Below are 20684 nucleotides of genomic sequence, written 5' to 3'. Positions count from 1 at the left end.
TCTACATGAGACAATGTCACCATCCTAGATCTGTGGATTGCCGCACAAGACCAAAGTTTTCTCCGAATTTCTTCCAAGAAACCTTGCATGTTCAGCCATCGTTTGCAAAGAGTGTAGTGCGTGTACTGTTTTCATGCAGATCGGACGCTTGTTCGGTACCACAGGCGACAACTTGCTCAATTGTGCTGCCTTCACCTGTGACAGAATATTGCACGGCCTCGGACCCCATGTAATGTTGTTTCCTTACTCATATGTGTTTTCTAGAGTTGTTCATGGAATATTACATGGGTGGGACACGCGCACATACCACTACGCACGATGCCAACTCCTTTGAAATACAGGAGTTTTGTTTTCCACCTATTCTTCTTTTATGTTCATAAAAGACTGATTCCGAAAAGAACTTGGCTTGGTTTTCCATAGAGCAAGAAATAGTTTACAACCTCTGATGACAAAATGGCTAGATAATTTGTATGAAAATATGTAGTTATATAATATTAATATATGTATACACTGTAGGATCCTTCTCTACAGTTTTTCCTTGAAAAGAACATAGGAGTTTTGTAGAGTTATCTTTGAAAATAGTCCTTTTTCTTTCCTAAAAAAAATCCCATGATGTTCCTTCAGTTCTGAAGGGTCCATACAAAGGTCCCTACACGATAAATCTAATTGTTTGAGATACAGCCGATAAACTATGAGAAAATGAACAAAGAAATAAAATAATTTATGAGTAAAACTTTATATTTTTGTTATTAACAGTTTAAAAGCCAATGCTGGTAAGTGGATTGTGATGAACAAAAACCAAAATCAACTAAAGTTGAGTTTTAGAATTTCAATTCCTACCGTGGCTGGTAATTAATTAAGCTAACAAGTGGACGAATGGCGAATGTACGTATGTTTCAATTTTAGTGCCATTTTCATCAAACCATGCTGCATGCGCAGTAACTGAAACTATTCAGACAAGTATAAGACATTGAGGGCTTATTCGGATTAGAGGAACTTCACAGGATTTTTGGAGGAATACTGTGCATAGAAAATTTTCCCTTTCCTATCATTCGGGTCATAAAAACTGGTTGTAGGAAATCTAAAGGAAAGTTTCCTTTAATGCTGTTTTCACAGGAAAAGTACAGGAAAAATCCATCCACCTTGAGCTCTTTTGTTTGCTTCCTGCATGCAAATCATAAGCAATCAATTTCCTGTGATTCGAATGCTCTCAACTTTTGTATTCCTTTGTTTTTCATTCCTCTCTGTTTTTCATTTCTCTGTTTTATACTTAGATTCCTTTTACATTCCTATACTTTTTCTATCCTACGTTTTTCCTATCCTATAATCCGAACAAGCCCTAAAAACTGAGTCAAGTATGTTCCCCATGTTTGGCAATGCATATGGTAGTACTATATATACGAAAAAGATTCAACTTTCATTGCCATCTTGACGACTTTCTTGCATGCATGAGATGCTCAAGAACACAGTATGAACCGGTGTCAAGGTTAGACGCCACTAATTATGATCAGAAGTTGACGAAGGCTGCTTGATACGTAAGCAAAGTGATTAGTTTATGCAGTGGGTTGGTAACCATGTCGGGTAGAGGCGACAATGTCAACATGACCGGCTGTAAATTAACTCCAATTACCGAAACCACAAGTTGGCAATGGCTTAATTAGTCAAGCCTTTTGCTTATATGCAGGCTTACTCAGAGGTCTATGTGTCAAAAGGTTAAACTCTAAGCATTCTCATAGTAATAATCAAGAAGAAACGGAGAGTAAGATTGTGATCACGTGCCACATGTGCCGGACCAAATTATTGTCGGACAGACATGAATAGTAATTAACTTGGAGAGTAATTAAGTAAGAGTAATAGAGTGTAATTAAGTAAGAGTTAGTATCTTGATGCTCGGAGAAGAAACCGGGATCACCATGACTTTTGTGTTCTTAACTTTTGGGATTTTCTGCAGATATATGCAATCTTACTTGATAGATATAGTACTACATGGCACGCATGTATGGATGGATACTTAATGACAGAGATTAGAGCTAATGATTTCGGTCAGAATTAGCTTTTGCTAGCCCATGCATGCATGATGTATACAAAGGCAGATAATTAATCAAAGGGCTTTGCTTTGCTGATGTGTATGATTTTGGTCAGGATTATTTAACTAATTTGCTGATGCTCATGATTTCTCCCTACCCGATTAGCACAACCCCACTTTAATCTCTGTTCGGAAAGATTAAGACAGCTTAATCAGCGCCACTGGTCCTAAAGCTGGAGCAAATTAAGCATGCATGGGCCCCTTGCATGTTCTATCCACGATCTTTCTACAAATAATTGTAAGTGCAGCAACTGAAGTGTATTTCAGACAAACTATTTCTCTTCCATGTTGTTTTCTCCTCTCTTTTTATTCAATGTGTTTTCTGCAAATTCAGGTGATGCTATATCTGCCTAAATTAGTAGTGCTACAAGAACTGAAGTGCATTTCAGAGTTCAGACATACTAGAACTGTAGTACCATTTGTTCTTCAGTGTAATTCTTTTCCTTTTGCAAAGTGTTCTCTGCAAATTCAGGTGATTAACTAATCTGCAGCTATCCTCTTAATAGAAATAGTACTAATTTTAGGGCCATTTTTTACTGCTCCATTTTGTCATTTTGCAGCAACAAGCGGCAGTGCCAAACTGACAAAGTAGGACTACCTGCACACTTAACTTAAAAAGATAGCTGTTCTTCAGTGATCAGTGCAGAGTGTAGACTAGAGAGGATGATTAAACTAATTAAACTAACATTAGTTGGAACACTCTTGCTGCAAATTTGTCTGCCCAAATGCCAACCAAAAGTACTCCCAAGTCGCTCCAAGAACTCACCTGGATTTTTATTTTCTCTCCATCTTCTTTAACTCTGGAAGATTCTTGTTGTGCAACCAAAGATACGACCTATGTATCTTTCACCTGATTAATCTATGCTACTACTGAATATAGCTTGGTACAGTTAGATCATTTCTTTAAACATTAAACATATGTTTAGGGCTCGTTTCCTTTTCTTAAACAAAGATTAGAGCTCTTAATTTTCAATTATAGTGCACAATCACCATGTGGATCAACCGATCGATTGGCTTTGTCTGTTCTTTCAATTTGACTGCTTTATTAATTTCAGGGAGGAGATGAACACATTGGACAAATTCTAGTGCAGCATAAAAGGTAAGGGAATGAAAAGCTGCTGAAGATGATAAGAAGCTGCAAGTGAATCAGGGAGTATCAGTTGGTAATTATTGGGACCTAATAGTAATTTAATTTGCTTTCTGAGCAGAGCAGGCCGGGCCCATGGGTCAGTAGGTCATCAACAAGCAAAGGACAGAATTATGCATGCTGGCCCTCATGTGTCCCCTTGTGTTCTAGGGCTTGATGAATGATCATTACTGTTGAGCAACAAATTGTTAGTACTAATAATTCAAAACTTCATCATATACTGTATGTACTATTACTAGTAGCAGGAAAGTTCAGAGGATACAATGACTCTTATGTCCAAGAACTGAAGAACCTGAATTTGAGGTAGGATGAATGGCCAGTGATTATTACACTTTTGATTAGTGCTCATGTGGTAGAAGCTAACAGTAGCATCTGTAACTGAATTACTACCTCTCTGGTAACTGTAGCCATGATTGCCAATCTCTTGAGGGAGGTAATCATGCCATCATATTCAGAGCATTTGTTTTGTTCACAAAAGTTCAGAGCTTCTTTCTTTCTTCTCTTCCGGTGGCAGAGTTCAGTCCAGTCTGTTCAGAGAAAACCCAATTCAGTCAGTAAATTAATCATCAAAATGAAGCTGATTCTACATATACTGACCCTTAATGTAGCACTAGCAAAAACATCGTTGAAACTTCATTAATTAGCACTATAGTTAAAGCATGGACCACAATGTTCAGTTTGGACAAGATACAATTATACAAGAACATCTCTGAACCTGCAGATACAAGTTTCAACTTCCAAGAACTACAAGTAGCACACTAGAAGTAACAATTGTTAACTTGATTTGTGTTCTAGACTCCAGAATCTAGATACAGACAGCCAGTACCTGCAGATCGATGCATCACATGCACTGTCAACTTGTTCTAGAGAGCAAGATCAAAGCCAAGCTTAATTAAACTAATCACAGTGTGTGTGCATATGCATCGTCACTGCATTTCTTGGTTTCAAAGCCCAAGAAACCAGGAAGAATCTCAAGAGAAAACTAAGCTAATTAAACAAGAAGCTGATTAACTTGTCATCAGACAGACAGGGCGCTGCTCGCTGAAATTAAATCAATAGTATTAAGAGGGGGACAGTGGCAGAGGCCGTATCACCTAAGAACCCTACAGCCGCTAAGCAAAGCATCGCCATTGTCTCGAGCTGAACTGGAACCCTAATTAAGGAACGAATCTTGTGTTGCTCAGCTTGAGCTTTCTCCTCTTTTGCTGTGCTTTTGTTTGATTAGATTAATTAATTAATCTGGGTGTTTCAGGACACATTCAGAGCGAGCTTGCTTGCTTGCCTGGCCAGCTATTGACATGCTCACATGGGTGACACTAATATTAGTTAGGGCAAGTACTCCTATATGGATTATAGTATTGTTTATTTATGTTTAATTTTTCACATGAGCCTATATAACAATGTGCTGTTTCTTTTGAAAATATAAATGTAAACAATGGTTGCATGCATGGCTGGAACACTAGTACACTGAAAATATACTATAGTACAATATAAAAAATGTGTATAGATTACTGAATATTCTTATAATATTCAGAGAAGGATGATGTTGCATTAGTGGCCACATTATGGCCGTGATTATGTTATGTTAAGAGTGATGCAGTACTAGCTAGAGGGCATTATTAATTTAATTTAATTAAAGAGGTGGAGTACTAAGCTGAGTGTTTATTAATTTGAGACAGGCACGTAGCTAGGTGTGCACTGTCAAAAAATTGCAGCATTCGACGGCGAGAAACATGGATGCGTGGATGCTTGCTAGTACTTGATCAGTAATTAGTAAATCAATTCAATTTCCAAGAGAGTCGATAAATAAAAAAAATCAGCTTCTTTGGATCCTAATCCCGGTTTAAAGAAATAAACCATGAAATTGAATTAAAATCCTAACTCTGGATTGACCAGGATTTCGGCCATACAATGATTCCTGAGATGGTAAAATTTAATTATTTATCAGATACTGTACTCAAAGAGATGAACACAGTACATTGGTCTAAAAGTCTCCAAGGGTTAAAAACTTTGGACGCTGGGAACCTATGGGCCTTGTAGAGTAATCCTACTCGACAAGCCATGGATTTTCAAGGCCCAAGCATGTTCACGGCCTCTTGGGCCTCATCTCTTAGGGCCTAATATTTTGGAAGCCCAAAATCCTGGAGAAGGCTACTTTGGGTAAGTTTAATGGGTGAATGTCCACGTGCATCCTGCGTGAACACGTTTGGTCCACCATGAGACGATGGTCTCCAAAGATTATACTTCTACGTAGAAACTTTATACATAAAACTTTATATATAAAAACTTTATATACTTTACATAAGAAAATCTGAATCTGAATTACTATCACGTATAAACTTTCAGTATGTAAACTTACCAAGCAGTGCCAAAAAAAAAAGGAAAGTGTAGGGTATTCTTGCGAGTTCGCCGTGTGCGAACGTTCGCGAATCAGTCCTTTTGGGTTAGTTTGCGCATGCTCGCGGACGCGCTTAGTGTCACGATTAATTATATATATGTTCATCACTTTCTATAGTAAAACAATAAATGGGTATTTGAGTTGAAAATTTCAAAGTTTGAGTAGAGTTCTTAAATTTTTTGTTGAAAAAGGTTGTATTACAATGTTTCACTGAAATTTAAAAGATAATCATAAAATGACAGCGAAATCATACCAAAAAAATTTCAAAACTATCCCAATAAACTTTCAAATATAAATTTTAGATAACTTCAATATATTCTAAATCACTTATAATAGAGAAAAAAAATAAAGAAACATTCGTTTCATACATTTGTATGGCATGTAATTAATCCCCAACAGTTGGCGACGAGAACGGATGATCGAACGAGGGGCAACAGTGATGATAGAGCTAGAGGAGAGAGAGGTGGACGGCAATCGGCACTATGATGAGCGAAGTTTGGCGAGGAGGACAACGACGACCAGCGGCAATGAGAAGGACAAAATGCGGTGCAATGCGTGAATGAACAGTGAAGGGATGCACCGATTTGGTTAGTCAAGAAAACATCTGCAAATATATACTCCCTCCGTCCCAAAATATTTGACGTCGTTGACTTTTTTAAAAATGTTTGACCGTTCGTCTTATTAAAAAAATTTAGGTAATTATTAATTCTTTTCCTATCATTTGATTTATTGTTAAATATACTTTTATGTATGCATATAGTTTTACACATTTCATAAAAATTTTTAAATAAGACGAACGGTCGAATATGTTTAAAAAAGTCAATGGCTTCAAACATTTAGGAAAAAAGAGAGTATATATAAACAAGTGCTTAATAAAATACAGTTACTACTCAACAAATGCCCAGGATGATTGGTTAGTCAAGTCTAGTCCAGTTTCTAGCCTATGCTGGTCAAGAAAAACAAATAACCTGTACTCCCTGCCTGCGTCTAGATGGAATAATGTCATCATATGAGTCCTGTAATTAGATAAAATAATGACGAGATCAGTCAAGTTAAACACCAAACCCCAAGAAAGTTCGGTGTATGTACGTGTGTCGTACGTTGACTTGGTCTACCCCGCCCCATACTGCAAGCATGCACAATTATTGCACACATGCATAAGAAACTTTTTTTTTATCTCTCGAGGATGTCTCTTAGATATTTACATATCACTTAAATAATTATAAAAAATTAAGAATATATATTAACATGCGATATATCACTATATAAATATACAAGTTCAAATTTAACTTCTACATCTCGTAATAAAAAAAACCAAATTAAACTACAACTAGTTAACGTATATTTATAATTAAATTTGTTTTTTCGTTGCAAGATGTATAAGTTAATTAAATTTAAATTTGTATATTTGTGGAATGATATATCACATAATAATATATCTTCTTAATTTTTTTATTACTATTCAAACGACTTGCAAACACTACTCTCGAGGATCAAAATCCACTCCCCACATGCACCTGCATCTACTGCCAGAGAAGAGACGACGTCGAGCCCTATATATGCATGGTGGAGTATGGGTGTACCGAGTCATCTTACACTCTTAAGCATCGACGACGACATGGCCGCCGGCGACAAGGGTAGCCTCCTCGCCGGCTTCGCCACCTTCCTCCAGCTCATCTGTGGCGGCGGCGGCGGTGGCGAGGACTATCAGCTGCCGATCGATCACAACCATCCCGACCACAAAGCCGACATCCTCATGTACGGGGACATGGTGGAGGCCGCCTACAAGGCCTTCGCCGGCGACGACGACGAGAAGGAGGTTCACTACTACGGCGGCGGCGGCTACTTGTACTTGGCCACCACCAACCTCTACGCCACCATCGACGCCGTCCCGGCGCCGCTCGAGGCGGCGCTCCCCGTCCTCCGCGGCGTCGACAATCCCTACTGGTTCGGTTACGTCGCCGCCGCGTGGCGCGGCGGCTACTGGGACGTCGTCGTCCCGTGGCGCGGCTCCGTGAACGTCGCCGACTGGTCGATGAACATCCAGTTCCCCCTCGTGCCGTTCAAGCCGTACACGTCGAAGGATAAGGGGATCGGATGCGGCGCCGCCGCCGCCGCTGCCGCCGGCGAGGTGGAGAAGGGCTTCCACAAGGTGTACGCGTCCAAGGACAAGGCCGGGAAGGGTCAGCGCGGCGAGCTCAGCGCACAGGAGCAGGTCGTCGAGGAGGTGAGGCGATTGGTCGGCCATTTCCGGCGAGAAGATCCCGGCGTCGGCGTCCGCGTGACCATGGCGGGGCACAGCCTCGGCGGCGCGCTCGCCCTGATGGCCGCGCACGACGTCGCGGCGGCGCTGGCCGACGACGACGTCCCCGTCCGCGCCGTGACCTTCGGCGCGCCGCGCGTCGGCGACGGGGCGTTCCGCGACGCCCTGATCAAGGGCCGCCACGTCGACGTGGTGTCCCTCGTCGTCAAGCAGGACTTGGTGCCGCGGCTGCCGCCGGGCCACCGGTACGTGCAGGTCACCGAGAAAGTCGTCGAGCTCGTCGTCGACGACGCCGCCGTCGCCATGTCGCTGTCGGCGTCGCACAGCCTGGAACAGTACCTGCACCTGTTCAGGCGCCTGTGCGACGACGACGGGCAAGCCTTCGCGGCGCCCCATGACGGCGGCGAGGTGGCGCCGGAGAAGAAGAACAAGTGGCCGGAGATGGAGGAGGAGGCTGACGGCTACAAGCGGCTGCCGCTGTCCGAGCTGGACAAGCTCATCACCAAATAAAGGCTTGAAGCTCCAATTTTCCCAGGAAATTAACTGAACTATTTCTACGTACCAGGCTCACACAAGATATGTTATCCTGCGTGTGCTTTCTCCGGTTAAAATCATATGTGTTTAAGAAACTATATCTTGTTAACTTAGTGAAACTCTGTTCATCCCTTATGGAGATATCCTATGCATTGTTTTTACTTACTTAAAACATCACCTTTTATTTTAAAAAAAATAGCAAGATAGATTAATGTCACTCCACAAATATATATGTTTAAATTTAACTTATACAAATAAAAAATAAGAATATGAATATGAATAGAACACGTAATTTGCAGTCTTTTTTTTATTGTTGTTCTAATTGTATAAGTCACATTTGAACTTGTATGTTTATAGAATAATATATCACATATTGATTGTTAGAAGTATAATATGTTAGTTAGAGATAAGAGTCAAATACAAATATAGAGATAAGATATATCTTAGAGATAGAATCCTAGAGATAAGATAGAGTCCTAAAGATAGAATCCTAGAGATAAATCTACTATTACTTGTATTGTACTCCAAGTCTCTATCCCTATATACTCCTATATATACCACATGAGAGGGTCGATGCAATACATGGAGAAAATACCAAAATATAACATATTAGATTTTCCATATGGTATCAGAGCCTTAGAGACCAACGTCGTTCGATCCCCGCGTCGCCCTGGGGAGATGATATCAATCCTATAATTTCCCTGGGGCGCCGCATCAATTAGCCACTACAGATTATCCATAGATCGATTCTTCTATTAGATACACCAAATAAACACGACGACGATTTTGTCGTCGCTCACCAGCATCATCAAGCAGAAGACGAGGCCGTCGCGTACGGCACCACCGTCCAAGTCCTTGTATTGAAGCCCGAGCGACGGCAACACCAGGACGCATCTACTCAGGAAGGAGCTTGCGGCCTGACAGTTCCCGGCCGGGATGACCAGCCTCAGCACGGTGACAAGGAGGCATACATGCATGCATACTGTACACGCGCACATGCACGTACAGATCGTTTAAACCAATCAAAGTGCTGGCCATGCGCCATCCCGTGCCGAGTCCTCCGTGCCGATGGTCTTCACCGAGCTCTCCTGCTGCCGTCAGTTGACTCTCCTCTATTTCCTCCCGCAGTCATAGCGGGAGTGTCATGGACGATAGCGATGACACGGACGTTTTAACTGGAGTTGCCGTAGATGATTCTTGTTATAGACGTTCGTCGATGTAGCCGATCATGTAGTAGCCGTAGTCGCGGTAGTTGATGTAGCCGCAAATAGCCGAAGGCGAAAAAAAAATACTTACGCCATGGTGTGAAGACGAAACTGGAATTGTTAGCATCTTGCACCTTGTAGATGTTAGAGGATGCCATTGGAGACGTCTTGCATATGTCAGAGGACGTCGTTGGCAATGAGGCCACCATTTTGGCTGGTCCTTTCGCGCCGTGTAGCGGTCATCACAATAGTGACGCCGAGTTGATGCAGTCGTTATCGTCGTAGATGACGTGATCGATGCTGCCGTCAGTGTCGCGGTCGTTGTCGTTGTAGAGGACGCGGTCGATGTCATCGATGAAGCATCTTGCAGATTAATCCGTCAGAGGACGCGAGGTGTCCATCTATGTGGACGAGTCGGCGGCGGCGTGTGTTTCCATGTTGATGAAGACCATCGGTGATGTTGTGTCGGAGAAAACGAACGTGTGTTGATGTTGCTTACGACAGCAGGAGAGCTCGGTGAAGACCATCGGCACGGAGGACTCGGCACGGGATGGCGCATGGCCAGCACTTTGATTGGTTTAAACGATCTGTACGTGCATGTGCGCGTGTACAGTATGCATGCATGTATGCCTCCTTGTCACCGTGCTGAGGCTGGTCATCCCGGTCGGGAACCGTCAGGCCACAAGCTTCATCTGTTGCCAGCGTCCCCTTCTGTGTCGTCCCTTAACTCTCCTCTATTTTAATCTCTTACCAAATTCTTTGATGACTTTTTAAACGATATGCACAAAACGAGGGGACATCTTATTTTGTTGCCAGTTGTTTTATAATAGTTGGATGTAATTTTTTTCCATGTGTCACTTTGGTAAGTGGATTTGATCTTAACTCAACAGTTGTTGCATTGTTAGATCTTTTCTGGTAAAATCATTTTGTTTTTCAAATTAATGGAACTGGCAAAGTTAGTGCAAAGCAACTATATAAGACATATAAATGTATACTCTTCTATATTGTTAGCACATGGGAATATCTTTTGTGGGAAAGGTGTCGTGCAGTTTCGAAGGTTCGTCTATTCATGGACCTAATCCATTCAAAAGGCCCATGCATGCGTGCATGGTCCAACCAAGAGTTCAAAAAGATGCGGAGTTCTATGGGCCTTAATCCACAAACCTAGGCCATTTTTCTTCGACCTAAGTGCCTAACCATCCTTTGGACTTCATCTTTTTTTTAAGATAATAGAATAGTAATTCATCCCGGCCTTTGCTCAAACGAGTTACAGCCAATTATTACACGAAATCACTCAAAACGAGTACAACTTAAAGAGAACTTAAAAAAAAACTCTTCCAAACATAAAGCGAACACAAACTCGTAAACGCCAACACAAGATAAAGAGTGTTGGCAACTTTTTGTGACAAGTTGACAAGCACGATCGCAGCACCTAACGCTTTGCGGTAATAGTAGAGTCGTCAACCACCCTAATCTAGTAAGCACTAGATCAAGATGGGTTTTGATAAACTAAACCGGCTAGCGGAGCCGATCTAGATGAAACCGTAGATAACTACCTGTCTCGTGGGCAAAACGGAAGGTTTTCAGGACAAACCTACAAAGAGGTGTCGCACTCTCGCAGCGGCGGCGGATGATTTACGGCGCAAATCGACAAAGATGGACAAACTAAACTAGAACTAGAAGCAATATGAAAAAAGATTCTATTGATTGATTCTGACCTACTAAAGCTTTTCTAAAAGAAACACTCAGCGGGACAAAGTTCATAACATTTGCAATTGAAGAATTTCTCCTTCGAACTATAGCATATAAAGACGGATACCTGTCTTTACTAGTATTTGACAAGCCAAAAATCAAGGGTTGTCTACAGCCTACAAGTATGAGCAAGGAAATGAAAATTCCACTTTTGCCCCTCAACTATGAGTTAATAAACTTCATTTGCACCTTCAAACACAAAATTAGGTATGGAACTTCCCCAACTTATAATACCAATGCAAATCAAGTACCTTGGCAGCATTGAGGGGTATTAGTTTACTCAGCGTCTATGTGGCTTGTTGACCCCAATGGTGCCTTAAACTAGCTTGATTTGTACCGATTTTGACAATTAAGACAGTTGGGGCCTTGGGGATGCTTTTGTACCTATTTTTTTCGGTTGAGAAATGTGAATGAAACTCGATCCATATATAGTGACATAAAGTGGACTTCTTATTGCAAGAAAATTAGACACTTAAACAAGGCCTTATATATACGAGTAAACTGAGTCTTGTGACACACACCTACTTGTTGACTCAACTACTTTCGCCCTGCCATTCGGATAAAACAATTTTGAATTTTAAAGTTTTATATTTAGAAATAATTGTAGGTAGAGTTTTCCCTCATCTTCTTAGCAATCATGAAAAGTGAACCATGCAAAGGAAGTGACTAAGAATGTCTCTAAAATTAATCCTAATTAATATATTAAATTTTTAAAAAATCAAAATCAGTTTAGCCAACAGGTGCATTGGTTCCAAGGTTGTTAGGATCGGGATACTAGGTAGTATCGTTTTGCTCAAAGTAGTATCGTATCGTAGTATCAGGATACTATGAGATTTTATTTTTTAAGTTTAATTAATATTTATATTAATTACATATAGCCAGTCTATATAAAAATGCAGTAATAATATATGTCATGCAAATAGAGACATTTATCAAGAGAAACCACGTTGGTTTGGATATATTTAACTGATTTTTATATAAACTTAAGCATATTTATTTACATTATTTTTAAACCATCTTATTTTAAATAATATTTTGTAGTATCGTATGAATCATAGAATCGGGATACTACCTAAGATTTCGTAGGATCATGTAGTAATTGTAGTAATGAATAGTAGGATCGAGATACTATGAAAATTAGGATACTAGATACGATCGGTATCATTTCGACTTGGTAGGATCATAGTATCGTAAGATACTAGGATACGAATCGGGATACTGACAACCTTGATTGGTTATTCCAGCACTCGTTTCATTAATTCGTCAACAGTGTCGTCACCATATGATCGTTCCATTCTGATATATAGTGACGTCACAACTCATACCAAAGAAGGGATAACTATAATTGTCCAGAACAAACGTTGACAATTACTGAAGATTCTTTGTGGATAGTTCACTTGTTAAGGTACGAATTTAGTACATATCACATGGATGGTTGTCATTTTTATGTAGAGAAGTACGTACAATAATACATGCATAAACAATACCTTTAATTGATTAAAAGCAACACGCTGTACAACTTAGAAACCGGAATCTAAGTAGATGAACATTGAGATCGATCGACAGAGAGAAAGCAGACAAAAAATAATGGATAGATCATGTATCACTACGTACGAAAACGGTTAGTAGCTTCCACAGTATTCCCAACATAACATGTAGAGTCCTACGAGCTAGAAATAATCGATGTTTTCTATACATGTGCTCATCTATGGGGGTGTTTGGATCCTATGGTTTTTTTTTAGCCCACCCCTTTTAGCCCTAAAATAGCTCAAGGGGATCCAAACAGGAGGGCTATTTGCAAATAGCCCACCCCAAAAAATTATCACCCTCAAGGGGTGCTAATTGGGGCTATTTGCTGTGGGCCCCACCGATTCCCACTTTCCCCCACTTGTGCCGGATCCAGTTGCGGCGGAAATCGTCGCTCTCACCCCTCGCTCTTGCCCCCGCTCGCTCTCCAGAACCCTTGCCGCCGCCCGGCCCAGCTTCGCCTCCCCCTCCCCCCACCCGCGCCGCCGCCCGGCCCCAGCTTCGCCTCCCCCTCCCCCCACCCGTGCCGCCGCCCAGCCCTTCACCCGCGCCGCCCTCTCCCTCGAATCGCGCGGCCCTTCCTTCAGATCCACCGAGAGGCATCCACGCCAGCGATTCACCCCACCCGCGTTGCCGGCCATCAAATCCATCGTCGACGCATCGCCTTGCACCGGATCCGCGCGGAGATGGACCCCAACGGCTTTGATTTCTTCTCCCAAGATCCCATTTCGTCCGCCGCCGGCAACATTTGGTCGTCGCAGCCGTCGGCGTCTGGCCCTTCCCACGGATCCGTTCCCCGCGCCGGCGTGGACACGCTGGACCTCAACACCCAGGCGGCGTCGGGCCAGGAGTTCCCTCACCTCCACGAGTATGGTGCCTTCCTCCAGGGTGGCGGCGAGGAAGGAGCTGGCCACGGCCGAGGCTCCGGTCTCCCTCCCATCCGTGCACCACGCTCTCTGGGAGTGAGGGCTGGTCGAGGGGGTGCCGAGCCATCTCGTGGTGCACCGCGCGCCCGCCAGCTCAACTTCGGCGCGGCAGGTGGCCGTGCTGGACACGGTGGAAATGGTGGGTCGTCGTCGGGCATTGTCGGCGGCGGCCTTGGGTGAGGTAGCTCCTCATCAGGGGCAACGGGTCGCCGTCGGCAACGCGCCATGGCAACCAACCGTGGCCGCGACCGCGGACGTGGGGGCCGCGGTTGGTGTGCGTCGAGGAGTGTCGGCACCCAGGAAGCACCCATCGGCGATTACGTCGACCTTGACGAAGAAGGTGCATGGGACGATGAGGTGGAGGAATTAGGCAGCTTCGGCGGCCCTCCGGTGAGCACTTCTGACCGAGCTAACTGGACTGATAGTTATAATAGTATTTTGTTAGCATTGTGCATAGAGCAAGTAAGAGCAGGCCACTACAATGGTAGCCAAATGAATTCTGATGGCTATAATGCTATAGCCGAGGGCTACCATGCCAAAACTGGTTTGATGCACAGTCGTATGCAGCTAAAGAATCAAATTGGGATTCTCAAGAGCACGTACTCCTTCTGGCGTTACTTGCAAACGCACACGGGCTTAGGAAGAAAACCTGATGGAACAGTCGATGCTGATTCTGATTTCTGGAGTAGTCACATAGAGGTACTTTTCTACCATTTTTTTTATTGCTGATCATGTTTTTTTGGGTTATTATCTGTCTGCGTTTAGTGTTCTTATGTTTGGATTATTCCTGCAGGGCAAACCTTACCTAAAGAAGGTGCTTAAAGGACTTCCAGCAAACTTGGATCAGCTTTGTGCTATCGGGATGGCCTGGTTCAGCACATGATATGAGAGTGTTCAAAGATGCAACGACAACTCATGCTCACAAATTTCCACATCCACCACAAGGTAAAGTAATGCAACTTTTGTTTCAAATCTTTCCATCATTTTAACTTGTACCTATATGCCTCATTGTGTGTTTGTATATGCAGGGAAGTACTATGTGGTTGATGCGGGGTACCTAAACTGCCCGGGCTACCTTTCACCGTATAGATGCACTAGGTATCATGTGGAGCAATGGAAAAACGGCCCCCGCCACAAGGTATGAAAGAAACCTTTAACCATGCACATTCCCGGATTAGGAATGTCATAGAGCGGTCTTTTGGTGTGTTGAAGATGAAGTGGAGGATGTTGTTGGACATGCCATCGTTTTCGGAAAAAAAACAAACTAGAATAATTGTTGCTTGCATGGTTCTTCACAATTTCATTCGAGAGAGCAAAATTAGGGATAGGGAATTTGCTAGGTGTGATGCGGATGCAGATTATTTTCCAATGCCTACATCACCTCACTCTGACTGGTCAGAAGATGAACCTCTTGTTGAGGATAGCAACATGAATTTCTTCCGCGATGACTTGGCAAATGCTTTGTTTAATGGATTGTAATTTTTTTTTACGGTTTGAGGACTTTAATATTTATGTGAGATAATTGTTGTATGGACTTTAATATTTATGTGAGACAATTGTTGTATGGACTTTAATATTTATGTGAGACAATTGTTTTATGTAATTGTATATTTATGTGAGACGATTGTTGTATGGAATTGTATCTTTTATGTGACATGATTGTTTTACATACTTGCTTATATATTTGAGACAAATTATGTGTTTGGGCTTGTAAGGAATTGTGTATGCTTGTATGTGCCTGTATTGGATTAGCCATAGAAGATCCGGCTGCTGTATACTTTTAGTGGAGGCAAATGATTGGGATGGTACAATAATAGCTAAATAGCCTTTGGATCCAAACAGCAAGAGGGCTATTTTGTTAGGGGGCTATTTTGGTGGGATAATCTTTAACCCAAAAAATATCCCTGGGATAGTTCTCCAAATAGGCCCTATATATACAGAACAACTACAGTAGCTTTACTAAACGTTTTTCTCCAGACATACCTAAATTTTACGCTAAATTTTTTTTATCTTGACATACTTAGTACCTAAAGATACTAAATTTTATACTAGAAAATATAATACCTCTTGGTATGATAAAATTAATTATCCTATTCCTATGCATGAGCGCTCAATATGAAGGTTAACTAAAAGTAATTAACTGAACAATATAATGAAGATTCCTTTGCACGAGCTAGCGATCGATGGTCGATCGGAAGGCACGTTTATATCGTACGCACAGCTGTCATTTACATAGAAAAGTACGTATGCAAGAGTAACAATTTGATTGGACCATAAAAATCGGATGAGAAAAATAGACTTAAAGAAAACTTTTAAAGAGGTTGAAGTTATTACTAAATTTTCTTAAAAATCTCTATAGAATTGTCCATACCACAGAAAATTCAAAGCATAGGATATAATTTAATCATTTGTTTCAAAAGACTTTATAGGAAATTTTTCTGTAGGATTGACATCCTCTAAAGTTTTTATGTTTTTTCTACAAATCAAAGAGACATGCTTCTTAATTTGAGTCTTTTTTTTGGATAATAATAGGTGATAAAAATAGACGCTTGTTTGAGCCTATTTGGCTATGGCTTGTTTGAGCGTTTTAGTTGCAGCTTAATTATAAGCTAAAGGATTCATTACGTAACAAAAATTAAAAATGTAACTTGTATACCACGTATTCTTAGAGGTTTTAAACCAAAAGTTCCATGATGAGTTAAAACCATGTAAAAAATTAATGGATTAATTATAATTCAAAATTATTTTCTACTAGGGCAAAAGTTATAGATCCAATCCAAAGAAGGCCTTAATTAATATATACTTACTTCCATCTTGCAACACATGATCGAAGTCTTCCATTAGAGCCAGCGAGGAGATACCTGATCGACCTCTTAATTAGCACACACAAAGGTACGCATATATATACTACTTCTCTCGGTAGATATATATTATACGCCAATTAATATACCATGATGACTAATTAACTAATAATTATATAAAATTAAGTACCTTCACCTAACACTTTGTAAGAGCACCATCAACAGTTCACTCAAATACTAAATCCCAAAATTCCATTTAGGAATTTCTAATATGCATTTTGGATTTTAGAAAAAAAACTTTTATCCAATAGACTGCCTAGAATATTAACTCCCTAAGACAAAACAAGTGAGGCTACCTCGATCATCTATTAGAGCAGGTACAATAGCATGCTATAAACCAACCATAATAAACATATTTAAAGGAGATAAAAGATGTAGTCAGCCATAATAAACATATTTAAATGAGATAAAAGATATAGCACGGACTACAAGAACCATAATAAACATATTTAAAGGAGATAAAAGATGTAGCACATCTATTAGAGCAGGTACAATAGCATGCTATAAACCAACCATAATAAACATATTTAAAGGAGATAAAAGATGTAGTCAGCCATAATAAACATATTTAAATGAGATAAAAGATGTAGCACGGACTACAAGAACCATAATAAACATATTTAAAGGAGATAAAAGATGTAGCACGGACTACAAGATGTATGTGTTGTATGTGTGCTGTAACAGGCCTCTCTCTAGAACTATGTAGCCAAGGAGATAAAAGATGTAGCACTGTAACAGGCCTCTCTCTAGAACTATGTAGCCAAGGAGATAAAAGATGTAGCACGGACTACAAGATGCATGTGTGATGTAACACTCTCTCTAGAACTATGTAGCCAAGGAGTGTAGCCAAGGAGATAAAAGATGTAGCACTGTAACAGGCCTCTCTCTAGAACTATGTAGCCAAGGAGATAAAAGATGTAGCACGGACTACAAGATGCATGTGTGATGTAACACTCTCTCTAGAACTATGTAGCCAAAAGATGTAGCACGGACTACAAGATGCATGTGTGATGTAACACTCTCTCTAGAACTATGTAGCCAAGGAGTGTAGCCAAGGAGATAAAAGATGTAGCACTGTAACAGGCCTCTCTCTAGAACTATGTAGCCAAGGAGATAAAAGATGTAGCACGGACTACAAGATGCATGTGTGATGTAACACTCTCTCTAGAACTATGTAGCCAAGGAGATAAAAGATGTAGCACTGTAACAGGCCTCTCTCTAGAACTATGTAGCAAAGGAGATAAAAGATGTAGCACAGACTACAAGATGCATGTGTGATGTAACAGACCTCCCTCCAGAACTGTGTAGCCAGCCCATCTAACGGGCTCTGACAGGTGGACCCACTTACACACACCACCCTGTTTACACTTTCGTCTTCGCTTCGTGTAAAAGAGTTAACCTGTGAGTGACATGGTTGGAGGGATGAGGCCTTATAAATTGGTTCCACCCTTACTAGACTAGCAAGGTGGTACTAAACATGCGCACACAGTTTACATGGGCCACACATGCCTCATTCTAATTGGGCCAGGATGTCATATATATGTGTATGAGAGGTGGGAGCAGGTATTGATTGTGTACTATATGTTTATAGGTAATTATTGTATGAATTGGCTATAAAATTGACTATAGATGATTTGAAGCTGGTAGTTGGCTATACTATTAAACTTGCTCTTAGGAGTTGCTGCAAGCTCCCGAGCTGTGGGGAGTATGGATATGAAATTTATAAATTTTGGACAATTAATTAGGAATTGTTGAGATTTGTTTGAGGGGACAGTGCATCATACCACAGTTGTTAGGTAGGTGTTTGTTTCTCTGCCACACCTTACTAACTTAGGCTTACCATACTTTCTTATACTTTGGGCTCACAAATCATTCACTCTTTTATTTTTCAAACCACATGCCACGTACTGCACATTTGTGGCTTACTAATTCATGACTGCACTTTTATATCATATTGTCATGCCACACTTTAGCTAATAAGGTTAGTTGTGGCAAAGTTAGTTACTGCAACCAAACAGCCGCTAAGTGCTTATTAGCTCCCTATATATATCTCTATTGCGGTGTGGCATCATATCACACGCAAAACTAATTAAGATCGAGATTGTCCGTCCCAGCGTACCTCGACATGGTCGGCGGTGAGCAGAGCCAAATCCAAGGCAACGGCGGAAATGGCTGCAGCGGTAAGGTGGTACATCAGCGGCGCCTAGTGATCAACCTCGAGGATAAGAACCACCGGGCCGATCTCCTCAGGTACGCGGTCATGGTGGACGCCGCCTACAAGACGTTCGATGAGGTGAAGAAGCACCCCGGCGAGTCCTACGAGACCGTCTTGTCCAGCCGCCTCGCCACCAATGCTGGGTACGTCGTCACCGCCCACCTCTACGCCACCGTCGAGCCACTACCACTCCCGCCATGGGTTGTCGACTCGTTGCCGGCCGCCATCGCCGGCCTGAACAAGCCGTACTGGTTCGGCTACATCGCCGTCGGCGCCGGCAAGCAGCAGGGCGACGACTGCTGGGACGACATCGTCGTCGTGCTGCGCGGCTCGGCGACGGTCGCCGACTTCATGATGGACATCCATGTCGAACGCGTGGCGTTCCAAGGGTTGGACGGCGAACCCGCCGGCGGTGAGGTAGCCGAGGGGTTCCACAAGGTGTACAGGTCCAACGACGCGGACAAGGAGCACGGCGAGCTCAGCGTGCAGCAGCAGGTCGTCGAGGAGGTGAAGCGGCTGGCGAGGCATCTCCGCCGGAAGCAGCAGCAGCCCGGAAAACTGATCCGCGTCACCATCACCGGCCACAGCCTCGGCGGCGCGCTCGCCCTGATGGCGGCGCACGACGCCGCGGTGGCGCTGGCAGACGAGGACCGCCACCGCCGCAGCAGCGAGCCGTTGATCGGAGTCCGAGCCGTGACGTTCGGCGCGCCGCGCGTCGGCGACGACGCGTTCCACGGCGCCCTCGCCGCGCGCCGCGTCCAAGTGTCCCGCGTCGTCGTCAAACAGGACATAGTGCCCAAGCTGCCGGCGAACAATGTGCTTGACGGCGACTACAACATCGAGCTCGACGACCATGATGCCAGCAAGTCGCCGCGGGAGCTGATCAAGGCACACAGCCTGGACATGTACATGCACCTCATCCTGATGACCTTGCCGAACACCGACTACTACTCCACCATGTTCAAGATCAACGAGACCAGTACCGATCAGGCGCCGGAGGCGGATGGCGAGGCCGACGACAAGCCCAAGTGGATCAAAATGCGAGAAGACAATGGTGACGGCTTCATGCGTCTGCCAGTCTCAGATCTGGACGACGCTTTATTATAGACTGTCGGTACTGGTAGCAATTTTTAAACTTTGGCTTTTTAAAATGGGACACCTTCTTCTTTTATATAAAATATGTCGACAACGGCCCGACGGTTTGAAAAAAAAACTTTTTTCCAAACTTTGGCCATATATATGCTTCCACCGATTCACCTGCAAAAAGTACTGATCTATTTTTCATGCTTTCATACTATTTTTATTACCCGGCCTCTCAATCATAATGGCGCATATCGCTATTTAAAATGTACTTTTATATGATTTCCGGTGATGTTATCTTTTTTCGAGCGAATAATTTCCAGTGATGTTTTCTGTAATAAAGTTAAATGTGACCATACCATGTCAATGACAGTCTGACAATAAAATTGCATGCATTTCTCAGTGGCTGAAGATTAACCATTTCCCTTGCTAACAGACACAGAAGAATAGAAGAATATATTAATGTTCTCATTACCCATTTCCCCTCAGAGAAATGCATTTCTAGATATATATTATCCAACACTGTTAATGCCAACCAGAATCCTGATCTCAAAGTGTACCACGCCTAATCTTAAATTTCACAGTTGGGAGTCATCGACAAGTGTTCCTACAACCATTTGGCCAGTTAACAAAAGAATTGCGCAATAAATGAAGTGGTTTAGTTCCTTTTTTACGAGTTACATGTTCCCC

At 42.3% G+C, this 20684-nt stretch overlaps 2 protein-coding genes across 2 annotated transcripts; both read left to right on the top strand.

Annotated features, from left to right (window-relative positions):
* Window positions 1-7204: 7204 nt before the first annotated feature.
* LOC107276650 (phospholipase A1-II 7) lies at window positions 7205-8404 on the top strand. The gene has a single exon (XM_026022223.2). It carries the CDS (start codon window positions 7205-7207, stop codon window positions 8402-8404), a length of 1200 nt encoding a protein of 399 aa, XP_025878008.1.
* Window positions 8405-18777: 10373 nt separating this feature from the next.
* Window positions 18778-20372, top strand: LOC107276612 (phospholipase A1-II 7). The gene has a single exon (XM_015763843.3). The coding sequence runs from the start codon at window positions 18825-18827 to the stop codon at window positions 20019-20021; it is 1197 nt and encodes a 398-aa protein (XP_015619329.1). The 5' UTR covers window positions 18778-18824; the 3' UTR covers window positions 20022-20372.
* The last annotated feature ends 312 nt before the right edge of the window (window positions 20373-20684 follow it).

This window comes from Oryza sativa, chromosome 12, assembly GCF_034140825.1.
Source record: "Oryza sativa Japonica Group chromosome 12, ASM3414082v1".
Classification (NCBI taxonomy): domain Eukaryota; kingdom Viridiplantae; phylum Streptophyta; class Magnoliopsida; order Poales; family Poaceae; genus Oryza; species Oryza sativa.
Note: the sequence above shows the minus strand (reverse complement) of the source record. Positions and strands in the feature narration are given on the sequence as shown.

What these genes read in the sequence shown, in the direction of transcription:
- LOC107276612 (XM_015763843.3), top strand. Translation starts at nt 18,825, where the DNA reads ATGGTCGGCGGTGAGCAGAGCCAAATCCAAGGCAACGGCGGAAATGGC.
- LOC107276650 (XM_026022223.2), top strand. Translation starts at nt 7,205, where the DNA reads ATGGGTGTACCGAGTCATCTTACACTCTTAAGCATCGACGACGACATG.